Source organism: Hypanus sabinus, chromosome 10 (genome assembly GCF_030144855.1).
Source record: "Hypanus sabinus isolate sHypSab1 chromosome 10, sHypSab1.hap1, whole genome shotgun sequence".
Taxonomy (NCBI): Eukaryota; Metazoa; Chordata; class Chondrichthyes; order Myliobatiformes; family Dasyatidae; genus Hypanus; species Hypanus sabinus.
The window spans coordinates 82,002,840-82,018,387 of record NC_082715.1 but is presented as its reverse complement, the minus strand read 5'-3'; the positions used below and the strand labels follow the sequence as shown (position 1 = coordinate 82,018,387).

The window sequence follows — 15,548 nt, the reverse complement described above, 5'->3', positions numbered from 1 at the left end:
ATACATGAAACACAATAGTATCAATGAAAAACAGAACAGAAACCAAGACTGACAAACAACGGTTGGACTGACCAGACCAATTCTTTGACAAAAATTATTTGACCAGTTCTTAGATTTCTAGCAGCTTTTAATACATTAGCAATTTCTGATAGTTATGGAGAATTTGTAATTTCTAAGTTCAATTTTGGGGTGTGAACCTTTCATTCAAGTGGTTATTATGTTTATTTCCTGACTTCTGGATGTGGATGAATTCAGTAAGAGTAATTTAATGTTCCACTAATGTTAAGGGTTCCTGTTTAATTCATATTTGTGTCTCCGGTCTAAAGTGCAAGAAATATTTTCCAACACTTAATCACCTGGGATTGTAGCAAAGCTATTCTTGTTTTGATTAAGTTTAATCAATTGTCCGGGTTTTTGTTCTGCCTGCCTTTTTCATTAGTGGTTGTGAGGATGGGAAGGCAAAGGTTTACTGATTAGTAATGTCAAAATAACCTTGTTAAAGAGAGTGCTGGGAGTTGAGTTAGCTACAGGCACTGATACTCATTTATCTTTATCCAGCCATTATGTCTCTCTGGAGGCAAGTGAAGCAGCCATCACATGCTTTGTTGTCCAGTATCACCTCATTTATACCACAGATATGACACCAATGTTATGAGTTACAGAAAATGATATGAACATCATGTCAAAACCAGATTCATGAGATTTGTATCTAAAATTGAGAGTACTTGTGTATTTAATATTTAAGTAATATTTAAGTTTTTATATATGTGTGTTGATTAAGCATTCTTATTTGTGAACCTCCCCCTGCCCACCCAGTTTCCTTGGGCTGTGTAAGTATAGGGCAGGGGTGGCCAACCTTTTACATTCCATGCGTCAATTTTTTCATGCACGAGTTCAGATGCGCCATACAACTCTTGTACCCCCATTCAATTCTTGTAAAAATATGTTAATATAGTATTTAGCATTTTTTTACATGATATATCAATTTAATATAAAAACAGGATAAACATTACTTACCTTAATGAGACTTTTAACAAATATATTTTGTCTTCTTTTGATTTCCTTTTTCTTAATCAGATATTCTTTCCATAATTCCGACACAAGCACTAGCTTCAGTTTTCCTTCTATTTCAGTCTGATGTTGTGTTTTATAGTGTCTATTAAGATCATGTCTTCTATTATGTGAAAAAGTATTTTCATGAACAATGCACAATGGTTTTCCTGACCGACCCGCTATAAATAAGAACCAATTTTCCCACTGTTCATTGAATTTATGCTTACTATCACTTTCTGCTTTTCTTTTGCACTGTGATGGGTAACTGAATGTAAAAACAAGGCTTAATTTTAGAAAAAGTACAAAACTGCAAATGTTCACAAAGGACGAACAAAGCACAACTTCGTAGAGCATGAGTGTCAATTGTAAACTGACTGGCAAAAACCTGCGACGCACTGCTGGTGCAGACACCTGGCACCTCTGGGTCAAACAAGTACCAATGTGTATTGAACAGTTATGGAACGACTGCAGATCAAAAGTCCTTCTTTCCTAGTTTGACTCATTGAACATTTTTTAAAAATTGAAAACAGATTAATGTGAAAGAAGATAACATTCGCCAAAAGATGTGCATGAAATAATAAAATCGTTAAAAGTAATTGCTAAGTTTTAGATTTATTCTCAGTAAAACCCATTTCTAGCTCTAAGCTACTTGAATTCCTGTTATAGATTTTTTTTCTACAAATCGGTTTTTGGTTAATACTTTTTGCATGAGGAGGCTTACTTTTTTATTATTATCACTGGGGTGCAATGCGCCACTTCTAATCATCCAATGTGTCACTTTTGGCACTTGCGCCATAGGTTGGCCATCCCTGATCTAGGGAAGCCACACCGGTCCCACCAAATCCATGAGATTGAGACGGCTATCCCACCCCAAACCCCGGTTTGTGTGGTTGCCGTGTAATTTGCTACCTTGTTACAACTCAGTGCCAAGAAATAACAGGCAGCACGCTGCATACGAATTCAATTTATAAATGTTAACTAAGGGTTAGTAAAGAAAGGAAAGAAATAAAGAAAAAGGGCCCATTATATGTACAAATACGTGAATTTCTTACGTAATCACACTACCATGTGATACGTGTGCACACCTCACTTAAAGTAAACACAGAGTTAGACCTGTATTCTCAGACTCCTCTGTCTTCCTTTGAATTGGTTTAGTGTTTTGAAGTTACGAAACATAACTGCTTGTTCCTAGTTAATAAAACTGGAGTGGATCAGGATAGAAAACATACAGTGAAATACGTCATTTGTGTTAGCGACCGAGGGCAGCCCACGAGTATCGCCACACATTCCGGCGCCAGCGTGGCATGCCCACTGTGCTCAGCAGAACACCAGAGAACACAACAAAAAGGAATAAATCAGCAAAGCAAGTCCCATTCCCACCTTCCACCCATGTATGTACAGTCTTCTAACAGCAAGACAGTCCGAATTCTTCAGCCTCCAGCCTCCAGTGGACTCTGGACGGCACAGGGAGCTGCTCTTCCTGGTGGTGTCCCGATGGAAGAGGGATGGAAATGTTTGCTTGATGTGGGAAGGAGAGCAGGAAACTGTTGAGGCTGTGGTTTAAGACGGTTCTGTGACCAGCATCCGTCTGATTGGTACTCCACTGGACTGCAGACCACAACTACTTTGCTGACAATGAGGGGGAATGTCTGCTGTTTGTGCCTCAGACACTTCCCTGCAGATGTCAGACTGACTTGCAGCAATTCTCTTTGACTGTAGCACAGATTTAACACTTCAGTCCCCTGGCACGTGCTCCCAGTGTTAGTCAGAAGGTGTTCCCTCTGACCTCCATGGCAAGCCTGAATTTGGAGCAGACCAGCAGTTTTCCAGCACAGTGCAAATCATGTGACCTCATCTTTAGATTGAGACAGCTCTAGCAATTTGAGTTTGACCCAGCAACCTCGGTTGCTGTCTGTGCGGAGCTTGCATGCTCTCCCAGTGACGGTGTGGGTTTCCCCTGGGTACTCTGTTTCCTCCTACATAGCAGTTGGTAGTTTGATTGGCTGCTGCAAGTTACCCTTAGTGTGGGTGGGCAGGAGGGGAAGTCTGGTGGACTAGATGGGAAAGTGAGAGAAAATAGGTCACAGGGAGGTAAGGGGAAGCTGATGGAATAGGAGTGATGGGATTGCTTTGAGAGTTGACATAGACTCAGTGGGCAGAGTGGCTTCCTAACATATCATGAGAAATTTGAGAGGTGTTAAAAGGGCAACGTTTCATAAAACTGAAAAGCAACAATTGAGTAAAGACATCTTGCACCAGCACACTGAACTGATTGAAAACTTCCATGAATAAATCCTCTGTTAGTTTTTGCCTCGTGTTGGGTTTCCTTCATTAAAACAAAGCGAACTGGAAGTGCAGAGCAGAGGAAAATTGTCACTGTTTGCTCCATGCTCAGGTAATGGCTCTAACTGGTGCTGATGTAGCCTTTGGCCTCATGAATCTTGGCGTGGGTATTAGCTTGTCTCAGTGACACCAGCAAAGGCTGCATTCCTGTGGATGCTGCAGGAAATTGGGGGACGTGGAGGGTGATGCAGGAGTTGGAAAAGAGATGGAAACTCAGAAGTTCGCTCACTGTGGTCAATTATCCCATCAACACATGTTGTCCAGGCTAAGATGTGACTAATGGCGACTGGGCAAAGTTCCAAAGAGTGATTGATGTCTGTGGAATCTGGATCCAGCCGGCAGTGAGGTTTGGAGAAAATATTTCTCATATGATGTAAGAGGAATCTGGGTATCTTGTGGACGGTAGTTATTGTTAGAGGGACTGTTGCTGATCTCATGGGATTTGTCTCATTTTCTGAGATTTTCCTCTCTTCAATTGTGTAGATGGATGATTTCTTTTCACTTTTCAGACAATCAAAGAAGAAATTGATGGACTTCAGGAAGAGTTGGAGATTGTTCAGAATCTTGGAGCCGAGTTAACCTCAGCCTGCGGAGAGCCTGATAAACCAGTGATGAAGAAAAACGTAGATGAGGTGTGTCCCCATGTGACCTGAACAATGTTGACATGAGCTAAAAAAATTGCCCATTGCTCAGAAATGCATTTTTAAAATACTTGGTCAGTGAACAGTGTTAAACCATAAGCACTTCATGGTGCCTTATGATGAATGAAAGCAGATTGTTAATCACCTTATTCAATCTGGTGCAGTTTAATTCCAATGCCAAAATTCCAGCAGGTACATACCTGGCCTGTCCTCCTGAGGTAATCTGACCATTCGAGGTATCAAGTAAACCTGCTTCAAACACATTAATATGTGTAGGATGCCTATAGTCTGATGTGAAATATAAACTGTCTAGTTCTGTATTTTAAAAACACAGATGCTAGAAATCTTGAGCAACACACAAAATGCAGGAGGAGCTCAGCAGTCAGGCAGCATCTATGGAGAAGAATAAACAGCTGATATTTCAGGCCGTGACCCTTTACTGCAGCAGTGTAACGTGGCTAAGTGCCATTCATTGCGATAGGTTGGCACATTCCAGTGGTTCATATGATCTGCATTCGGACAGTTATTTTATTTAGATAAGGGATAACACTGGTGTGGTGTGGGAAATGAGTACAGATATATCCATTGATTTTATAAGTAGCAAGTAACAGAATTTTAATGCACCAGGAATTTAGCAAGTGGAGAAACTGAGTAAGTCAGGCCTGACTTGCTTAGTTCCTCCAGCATTTTGTGTACGTTGCTCAATATTTCCAGCCTCAGCACAATCTCTTTGCGTCCATAAAGTTTGATGCATAATTTGTGTCTTACTCATAGAAGAATCATTTTTTGCAGTTTTATCAAATTATTTGCATTGGTTTTTGAAGGAAGGTTAATTTAAAGATCTGTGTCACCTGAAGGTTGAAAGTGTTGTTATTTTCTGTATGCAGCTGAACGGTACCTGGGATAATCTGAATAAGGCGTGGAAAGACCGCATTGATCGTCTGGATGAAGCAATGCAGGAGGCAGTTCAGTTCCAGGATGCACTGCAGGTACTGTTTTCTGATTTTAATTTCTTTTATACATTTTGAATTCTAATGCCTTGTCAGTTCACAAATGTTTTCCATTTACTTATAAAACAAACTATACATTAAAGACAATCTTAACAGGATAGAGATTGTTTCCTTTCCAATGCTGATTGAGAAATCGCACACTTGCTTCCTGTAATATTGCTTCAGTTTAGGTTAATGGGGGATGACTGATTTGAGGTTCCTGGCCTCTTCGTTCCAACTGATCTTTGCACAAAGAGCCTCTGGAACATCTGCTAAGGGAATTCATAACTTTGGTATAAACATTGTAACATTTGTATTTAGTGTAAAATCTCATCGTTCACATGTTCCACAAATTGGATTACTTTGCCTGAAACAGGAAATGGAAATTATTTATTATAATAGTTTAGAGTTATGAAGTTGGTGGAATAGGAATCATTGGATGCAGACCATTTAGATTATTACATCTATGTGTAAAAGAAATATAGTCATTACCCTGATAATTAGATGGAGTGATATCTGAAACTCATTTGTGGTATACAAATATAACATTTTGATATTTTGACATAGATAAGACTTTGCTCTTTTTTGTTAATCCCCGGTGAACAGCTTTTGACATTTTATCAGTGTGGAGTGTTATGCTGAGCCTTCCGTTGTCTAGTCTTGGAGAACACCATGGAAAGGTCGAGAACTGTGACCTCTTTAAATAATGGAAGAATCTTTTTGACCAGAGGCACAAAGCAGATGATCTAATATCATTTGAGAATTCATTAAACTCTTGAATGACTTTGGAACAGAAAATCAGGTGTTTTATGTAATTGAAAATGACAATAAATCAATTTCATTTGAATTCCCTCCCCTTCCCTGTTTCAAGACAAGCTCTGAACATTTAAGAAGCATTTAATTTCAAGATTTGTATTGAATGTAGGTGAGGCAATATTGTTTTAAATAGCTGGGCCACGCATTCATTTACATCAGCCAAACGCCATTGGTGAAATTCTTAGCAGAAGTTTTGCATTCTTTTTGAGAAGGAAAGAAAAAGAACTTTCTTCTCAAGAAAAAGTTTGGGTTGGATATTATGCACTAACAAATATATTAACACATCTTCCTCCTCTAAATTCAGGCCATGTTTGACTGGATGGACTTTGCAGAAAGTAAATTGAACACCATGCCTCCAGTTGGTACGGATCTGGAGACCGTGAAACAACAAATTGCCGAGCTCAAGGTATGTAATCTATAGCTAATCCATTAAGCAGAATTGAAGATTATTATCAGTTACAGTTTGTCAAAGCACAGAGTAAATCTTTCTGAATCTGAAAGAAGTGTTGTGTGATTGATCCTGATCTGCCTTTGACGCTCTGACATTCAACAGCACTTTAAGACCGAAGTATATCAGCAGCAAATAGAGATGGAGCGACTGAATCATCAGGGAGAATTGTTACTGAAGAAAGTAAACGAAGAAAGTAATAAGCGTGTTGTACAGGAGCCTCTGCATGAGCTGAAACATTTCTGGGAAAACCTGGACGGGAAAATCGTCAACAGACAGGTAGTGAACCTGCAGTAGTTTCGGGCTTTGTAAATATCAGTCTAGCCTTTGCCTACAATTTGCCTTTGTGCCTTTAATGGACAATCACAGTGATTTCCAACTCTGACCCTGCTGTGTGAGTATCTGAGAAAAGTGGAAGATGATAGGAAGACAAATAACATGCACTGAATGTTTGTTTGGATTTTAAGTGAGGTTCCACCATATAAGGATTTATTAATTTGTGTGTTGCAGCATAAACTAGAGGGTGCTCTGTTAGCCTTGGGACAGTTCCAACATGCCCTGGATGAACTGATGACGTGGCTGACACACACCGAGGAGCTGCTAAGTGAACAGAAGGCAGTTGGTGGAGATCCTAAAGCTATTGAAATTGCAATTGCCAAACATCACGTATGTAATGTCACCTTCAGCTATTTCTTCCAGTTGTATGTGGAGTTTCCCTTCCTACAGTTTTATGTTATCAGTTGATTGCTAAATCCTATAGAATAGAAAGATGCCATTAGTCTTTAACCCCATTCACAATCTTCGTTCTGAAGTAAAAAGTGGCCATTTGGTCCTTTGAATCTATGCTGGTCCTCAGAGCAATCCCATCAAACCACTGCCCTCATTTATTTCCTGTAACCTATTCTCTTTCACATTTTCATAAATTGCACCACTTCTCCTGGCACTCACCTGCACCGGGAACAATTTTCAGTTACTAGTCGAATAACCAGCACATCGGTTTGGTGTGGATGGAAACCCCATGCATTTGTAGTGAAGAACATGAAAACTCCACACAGACTTCATCTGAGTTCAGGATTGAACCCAGCTTGCTGGAGCTGAGAGGCAGCAGTTCCACTATCTGCTGCTACTATAGCTCTAGTGACCCAGGTTCAATTCCCACTGCTGTCTGTAAGGAGTTTGTACGTTCTCCCTGTGAGTCTGTTGGTTTCCTCAAGGTGCTCCGGTCTCCTACCACTTCCCAAAGGCATACAGGTTGGTCGCATGGGTGTAATTGGACATTAAGGGCTTGTTGGGGCAGAAGTTACGTGCTGAATCTCTTTAAATAAAAATAAATAAATGGTCCTCTTGTTGCTGAATGAACTACAGGCCAGTCAGTATCTGAAAGACTCTTCTCCCACGTGTATACTAGTGAGAAACAGACATTGAAAGCAGTGAAAGAATTGCATGAAAAGCAGTGATTAATTGTTTCACATTTGGATGCCAGCTGACCTACATTTCTGCTTTTAATCCTATCAATAAAATTTTGGTGATGTAAATGTAATTGCAGATGTAATTATGGAATACAGCTGTGACAAATGGCTGTTTTATTTAGGAGAGGTTGTGACTGAGCCTTGGCAAATGATTAAGGTTCCTAATTTTTCAAGAGAAATATACATATGCATGTGAAATATACATCGAAGCATGCGGTGAATGCATCTTTTGTGTCAATGCCCAAACCTGTCCGAGGATGTGCTGGGGACATTCTGCAAGTGTTGTCACTCCTTCTGGCGCCAGTGTAGCATGGCTGCAGCTCTAACCCATACATCTTCAGCATGTGGGAGGAAACCAGACAGTCAGGAGGAGAACAGCGGCAGGAACTGAACCTCTATCGGTCATTGCTGGCACTGTAAAGCTTTGTCATAACCACCATGCTGCCAGCCCATCAGCACCGTATCTTTCTTAAATTTGGAATCCTATAAAGAAATTTTTGAATCAGTTTGCAGAGTTTCAGTGAACACATTTAGTGTTGTTTTCACAATCATTGTTTTGTGCTCCATTCCCATAAACACAGCCTGAACATAGACTGTAGATTGAGGTAACTACAGTGAAGTAAGGCTGACTGGAAGAATTGATATTCTTCTCAGCTAATCTGGGTGTTATATGATCCAGTTGGCACAGGTCCAGCACATGTAAAAAGCAAAGTGATTTTCACTAGCGCCAGCATCGTGACCATTCCCATAGAGGGGCAACGTTGTAGCATAACACAATTACAGCTTAATTCCCACTGCTCTCTGTAAGGAGTTAGTACGTTCTCCTCATGACCGCTTGAGTTTCCTCTGGGTGCTGTGATTTCCTGCCACCTTCCAAAGATGTATGGGTTATGGTTAGTAAGATGGCATACTGTGTTGGCTCCGGGCAGCACGGAGGCACTTGCAGGCTGCCTAGCACAATCGTTACGGATTTTGATGCAAACAGGGCATTTCACTGTATGGCCATGTGTCAAATAAAGCTAACCACCCATTTTACTTTTTAATTCATTTATGGTTGTTGTCCTGTTCTCACCAGTTTTCACCATTTTCGTTTCTTTTGGGCTTGCCTTCCCATGGTCTCTCAAATGAACACTACGTATGTGCCTTGCCATTCATTGGTGTCAGCTCTGAGCCAAATCCCTTCGAGTTTAATTATCCACAGATACGTCCAGCAGAAGTTTATGTGATAGCAATCAAGGCAGCCTCGGCTGGTTTTGCTCCTCTCTGGCAATTATTGTATCACTGCTGCTGCTCTGCTTTGGAGCTGAGAACTAAGATCTTTCAAAAACTTGTCTTGTACGTTCAGGTTCTGCAGAATGATGTCCTGGCTCACAAGTCTACGGTGGAGACGGTGAACAAGGCTGGGAACGCTCTGCTGGAATCCAGTGACGTGGAGGAAGCCAGCAGTCTACAGAGCAAACTGGAAAGTCTTAACCAGCGCTGGAAGAATGTTCTGGAGCAAACCGCCCAGCGGCAACAGCAGTTGCATCATTCACTCATCCAGGTATGGCAGTATGGGGGATTAGTCATGGCTTGCTCGTGCCCAAAATGTCTCTCAGTGCACTGTCAGTACTGTTTTATGCAGCCGCTTTATCTAGAACCTTCCGATTCAGATTTATTTACCACATATATATTGCAGCATACAGTGAAATCTGTTGTTTGCATTAACAACTTATACACCTAAGGATGTGCTGGGACCAGCCCACAAGTGTCCCAACACATTGCGGTGCAAACACGACAGTCTCACAGCATTCAGCAGAACAACAAGAGCAAAACAAGCCCCTTTCCCACCCATTCACTCACCCTCACACACGGACAGGCTTCCAACTCCAGTACAGCCCTTCTCTGGGTCTTCATGGCCCTCTGTGGCAACAGATTCACCATCTTTTAAAAACTGGCATCAGTTTTATAGCGACATCCCTTTATTCTGAAGCTGTGAAGAAAATGCTGAGGAAACGCACCTGAAGAAAGATTAAATTAAGTCTCAGTTCAAGGATTGAGTCTATTAAAATGAATATACTGCCCAGACTGTTATATCTCTTTCAGACCCTACCAATAGAGATTAATCAAAATCAATTCAATGAATGGAACGAGATGTTATCAAGGTATATTTGGCAGGGTAAAAGGCCTAGAGTTCGTCTCAAAACTTTGCAATTAGCAAAGGAAAAGGGGGGATGGGGCCTACCTTCTCTTAGAGATTATTATTTTGCAGCACAGTTGAGAGCTGTGATATGTTGGTGTAACCCATCATATGACGCTCAATGGAAAATCATTGAGGGACAGGTACTTCCCATCCCCATACAAGCAATTTTGGCTGATAACAACCTGCAAAGGTACATAAATACTATTGATAACCCATGGGTGAAATTGACTCTTAAAATATGGAAAACTACTATAAAAGAATATAATCTAGAGGGAGATATTGCAATTCTTAAATGGTGTGCATATGACTCGGATTTTACACCAAATAAATTGGATGCTAGATTTAAGGACTGGACAGCTAAAGGAATAACAGTTCTTTGCAACATAATGAAAGAAGGAACACTGTTCAGTTTTGAAATGCTTAAAAAGAAACACTTATTAGAAAAACAAGATTTTTATTGGTATTTACAGATGTGACAATATGTTAATAAGACGCTTAAAAATGTAACCAAGGCAAGTACATGCTTGATAGAGCTATTTAGAAAAGCATATAATTCAGGTAATGGTAGTAGAATCATTTCAAGCACGTATAAGGGTTTGTCAAATCTTAAAACACACTCAACTTCATACATTAAAACAAAATGGGAGAAAGAAGGAGGGATAATTATATCTGAGAAAGAATGGACAACAATATGGAGGTATCAATGGAAGTGTACCAATTCACAGAAATGGAGGGAGTTTGGATGGAAAAACTTGTTCAGATATTTTATTACACCCTCTCAGAAATCCCGTTATGATAGTAACCTCCCTGCTTGCTGGAGAAATTGTGGAAATCAAAATGCAAATCATTCTTATTTTTTGGGAATGTCCTGTTATCAAAGACTATTGGAGGGGGATACACAATGCCCTACAAGACATCTTTAAATGTGAAATACCCTTGGAGAGTAAGACCACATATTTTGGGTATATACTTCAAGAATGGTTGAAAAGAGATAAATATTTAATGAATATACTGCTGGTGGCTGGTAAAAAGACTCTTACTAGGAAATGGTTATCACAGGAGAGCCCAACTTTAAATGCATGGATGGAGATTACAATGGACATTTACAAAATGGAGAAGATAACAGCATCTGTTAACCATAAGCTGGAACAATTTGATTCCTACTGGGAAAAATGGTTTAACTACATAATGCCTCATAAGCCTGATTTTATTCTCACAAATCAATGAATCTGTTGTAAAAAAAAGATCACTCCCTACTTGTACATAGTTCTTTCCTTTTGCTTGTTTTTTCTTTCCACTCTTTTCTATAAGTGTGTACCTCAGATAAATACTTTGTGGAGATTTGTGATCTATATGATTATATGATATATATGTACAATGTCTGAAATACATCTTATGGAAACGTTGGTTTGATGGTGAACTTCAATAAAAAATTAAATTACAAAAAAAAAAGAAAAGATCCCCTTTCCAATGGATCTGTGCTGGCAAAGTTTCTAAACTCCCATGGGAAACGCCTCCCCAAATGGCCCGTCAGACTGCAGATTTTAATGTGATAGCTTGTTGCAAGCTCCTCTGACACTGCCTCAGTGCACTTGGTCTAGGTAACATAATGTTGGTGGGAGTCACCTTTGTTAAACAGTGATCTCCTCTGGCTGGATCAGTTGTAAGGTTTTGTTGATCTGAGAGGAGGGCCAAATGACATGAAAAAGCATTCTAAGCTGAATCAGGTTTCGTATCACTGACATATGTCATGAAATTTGGTTGTTTTGTGGCAGCAGTGCAATGCAAGATATTAAATTGCTACAATTACCATAAAAGAAAATAGGTAGGGCCAAGGAGGAACACAGAGGTGGTGTCAATGGACCATTCAGAAATCAGATGGTGGACAGCAAGAAGCTGTTCCTAAAAGGTTGTATGGGTCTTCAGGCTCCTGTATCTCCTTCCCGATTGTAGTAATGGAACAGGTATGGGAGCTTTAAACTGGTTGGGGAGAGGACGATGCCAGGGCGAGGGAAGAAATGGGAGGGGGTTGTTCTTGTGTCAGAAACTGAGGATTTTTTTTGTGCGATGTAGGCTCAGGGTTTCCAGAGTGAGATTGACGATATGCAGCGGTGGCTGGTGGAGACCGAACGGCAGCTGTCAGCATCAAAACCCCTTGGAGGTCTGCCAGAAACAGCCAGAGAACAGCTCAACGCTCATCTGGTGCGTATTGCAAAAGGAACACAGCTGGAGGATGTTCTGTGTCAATGTAATGAGACAGAGAAAAGTAGGGATTGCTTTATGACAAGTTCCATCTGATGAAGATGTAACTTCAGTTAGCAGAAGATGTGGGAGCAAGAGTCGATCAGCTTGCTCCTTGACCTTGTCCCACCATCCAATGGCATGGTGGCCAATCCAGTGACAACCACTTTCCCATGCTCCCTCTGGGTCCCTGACCGTCCTTTTATTGCAATGTCTATCATCCTCTACCTTCAATCTATTCAATGACTTCCTCTCGATGGCTGTGAGGGAGTATAGAATTCCAAAGATTTACTGTCCTCCAAGAGAACACATTTCTTTTCAACTCTGTCTTAAATAGGCGGACCCTTACTTTTTCTAACTATGTTCAACCAGGGCAAGCATCCTCGAGCTATCCAAAGTAACACACACAAGATGTTGGAGGAACTCAAGCAGGCCAGGCAGCATCTATGGAGGAGAATAAACAGTCAATGTTTCGGGCTGAGACCCTTCATCAAGACTAGAAAGGAAGTGGTGGGGAAGCCAGAATAAGAAGGTGGAGAAAGGGGAAGGAGTACAAGCTGGCAGGTGAAACCAGGTGAGGGGGAAGGTGGGTGGGTGAGGAAAGGGGGAGGAGTGAAGTGAGAAGCTGGGAGCTGATAGATGACTGAAGAAGATGGAATCTGATAGAAGAGGAGAGTGAACCGTGGAAGAAAAGAAAGGAAGGGGAGCACTAGAGGGAGTTGATAGGCAAGTGAGGAGAAGAGAAGAGGTAAAGGGGGAATCAGAATGAGCAATGAAAAAAGAGAAGGGGAGGGGGAGAAATGACTGGAAGTTAATGTTCATGTTGCAGATACACAGATAGAATATGAGGTGTTGTTCCTCCAAACTGAGGGAGGCCTCCTCGTGACAGTAAAAGAGGCCAGAGACAATCAGAATGGGACCCTCAGAATCTTGCATTTGTAAAAGACCACTTCTCATTCTAATAATTCTCATTCCAATGACTTTTAACCCAACTTACGTCAACCCCTCCACCCTGGGTATCAGTTTAGATAATTTGTACTTACTTGTGCTCACAATGCTTTTGGGTATCTCAACCACTGTTACTGAGGCAAGACTCACGAAAAGGAATTCCGAGTGCAGAACAGTGGAAGCCACTGTTTCTGAAGGTGACCATCTGCAACGTCAGCTTCATTCGGTGAAAAAAAGGTGAAATGTTTACCCCTGTATTTTTCCTGTTTCCTCTAACTTCATCCAGGCGAACTGCCGTATATTACTTCCCTCGAGACTGACTGTCCAGTGCATCATAGAACAAGGCCTGTGTTATAAGACCATAAAACATAGTTGCAGAATTAGGCTACTCAGTCCATCGAATCTGCTCTGCCATTTAATCATGGCTGATATATTTCCCCTTTCAGCCCCATTCACCTACCTTCCCCGTAATCTTTGATGCTCTTACTAATCAACGTCTGCTTATTATACCCAATGATCTGACCTGCACAGACATTTGTGGTAATGAATTTCTCAGATTCGCCATGCTGTGGCCAAAGAAGCTCCTCCTATCAGTGGTGCTGTTGTTGGATTGAGAGAAGCTGGAGGGCAGAAGAATTTTGGTGCCCAGACCAGCTTTTCTGGTGTCTTTCTCATTATCTATCCCTCAGGCAGTATCAGACCATTAACCTGAGTGAGATGGTTAAAACCTATTTCTGTCCTGGCCAATGCCAGTGGGTGTTAACATTGTCCACTGAGGTAGAAACTTTAAATGTTTGACTTGCCACTTGCTAGAGCATAAACTGTGACCAGCATGATCTCATTCACTTTATTGTTTATTATTATTTAATATTTTAATACTTTAGTTACCATGTTAATAACTTTTTTATTAATACAGATTTATTGTTGAGGGCTGGGTTACCATAGACAGCTGGATCAATTTTCCTTTAGCTTTGGAACTTCACAGCAGTTCCTACATTGAATATCAGCCCCGTGCACCTTTCTGTCTATCTGTTAGTCAGTGGTTGATCTAAGGCTGAAATCCTCTTACTCACCTTTGAGCCATATCCTATGAAACTCCCACAAAATAATTTAACTTTATCTTGGCAGCTCCTGTTTACTTGGTGGAATTCTGTATTTCCAAACCATTTACGCAACAAAGTGCTTCCGGAAGGCAGTCTCTAATTTTAAGGTTGTAACTCACTATTGTGGAGTCTCTCACCAGAATGAAACAGCTTCCATTGTCCACCCTCTTGAATCTTTGTATAATTGTTAATGTCCTGATTGTAACTATGGCATTAAAAATTACAAAAGGTAATCTCATAATTAGCTTTTACAAAGAGTGAAAACTATTCACTCTGCGCCCTCAGAGAACTAAAAGCCAGTTATGTGGCCTATTTTGTAAGTTAATCTTTTAAATAACAATGTAATTCTGATGAATTTGATCTGTACCATGTCCAATTCTGAACTGTGGAGTCAGAATAAATCTCTGTAAACAGGGGCATGCAACATCTAGCATTGCCCACAACTGCTAGATGTGGATGTGTGAATGGTTGGAAATCCTTGCAAGCTGACTCAGATTTGACTTGCTTCCATACAGGAGCTTAATGCAGCATTTAAAGCCAAAGAGGAGATCTTCAAGAACCTGATAAACAAGGGACAGCAGAGCTGTGAAGAAGCTGGTGACAGCAATTTGGAGGAAGGAATCAGCAACCTGAAGGGAAGATGGGAATCTGTTGAAACAAAACTAACAGAACGAAAGGTGCCAGATTATACGTTTTCTAATACATATGTAATATTGAGGGGAGGAGACACTTTAAATGTCTCAACTTAATGCATCAGAGTAGTTTATTAGTGCGCATTTTCCTGATTATCTTTTAAAGATTAAAGGTCAGCTTTATTTGTCGCATGTACATGGAAACATGCGGTGCAATGCGTCATTTGTGTCAGTGACCAACACAATCCGAGAATTGCTGGTGCAAGCCTGCTAGTGCCATCTTGCTTCAGACACCACTGTACAATGGCAGCAGCTTAATAGCTCTAAATTGTGCCTTCTGGATTGTGGGAGGCAATCGGAGTGCCTGGAGGAAACTCAGCACTCACGGGGAGAACGTCCAAGCTCCTTATAGAGCAGTGGCAGTAATTGTACCCCAATCAATTATGTCAACCGTGTTGCCTGTTGCAAGTTCAGTCCCAGCCTATAAGCTGCTTCAGATGAGTGTTAGCAACTAAATGTGACACTGCAACCGATAATGTAAGACACCAAATAATAGTACTAGGGTCAAAAATAGATGACTAATTTTTGATGACTATTAATAATCAACGTGAACATGGAACCACTGGCAAGAGAAGCATAGGGAATTAGCACTGGAATTAGTTTATAATTGTTATATGTACCTA

At 40.7% G+C, this 15,548-nt stretch overlaps 1 protein-coding gene across 11 annotated transcripts in view; it reads left to right on the top strand.

The window, feature by feature from the left end:
- Positions 1 to 15,548, top strand: part of LOC132400831 (dystonin-like) — a 363,464-nt gene that overhangs the window by 297,362 nt on the left and 50,554 nt on the right. For all 11 annotated transcript variants that reach the window (XM_059982254.1, XM_059982250.1, XM_059982247.1 and 8 more), the window contains 8 exons: positions 3,906 to 4,028; positions 4,925 to 5,026; positions 6,147 to 6,248; positions 6,396 to 6,569; positions 6,801 to 6,956; positions 9,105 to 9,302; positions 12,015 to 12,143; positions 14,749 to 14,910. In XM_059982254.1, the coding sequence (XP_059838237.1) occupies positions 3,906 to 4,028; positions 4,925 to 5,026; positions 6,147 to 6,248; positions 6,396 to 6,569; positions 6,801 to 6,956; positions 9,105 to 9,302; positions 12,015 to 12,143; positions 14,749 to 14,910 (1,146 nt within the window). The remainder of the gene's footprint in view (positions 1 to 3,905; positions 4,029 to 4,924; positions 5,027 to 6,146; positions 6,249 to 6,395; positions 6,570 to 6,800; positions 6,957 to 9,104; positions 9,303 to 12,014; positions 12,144 to 14,748; positions 14,911 to 15,548) is intronic.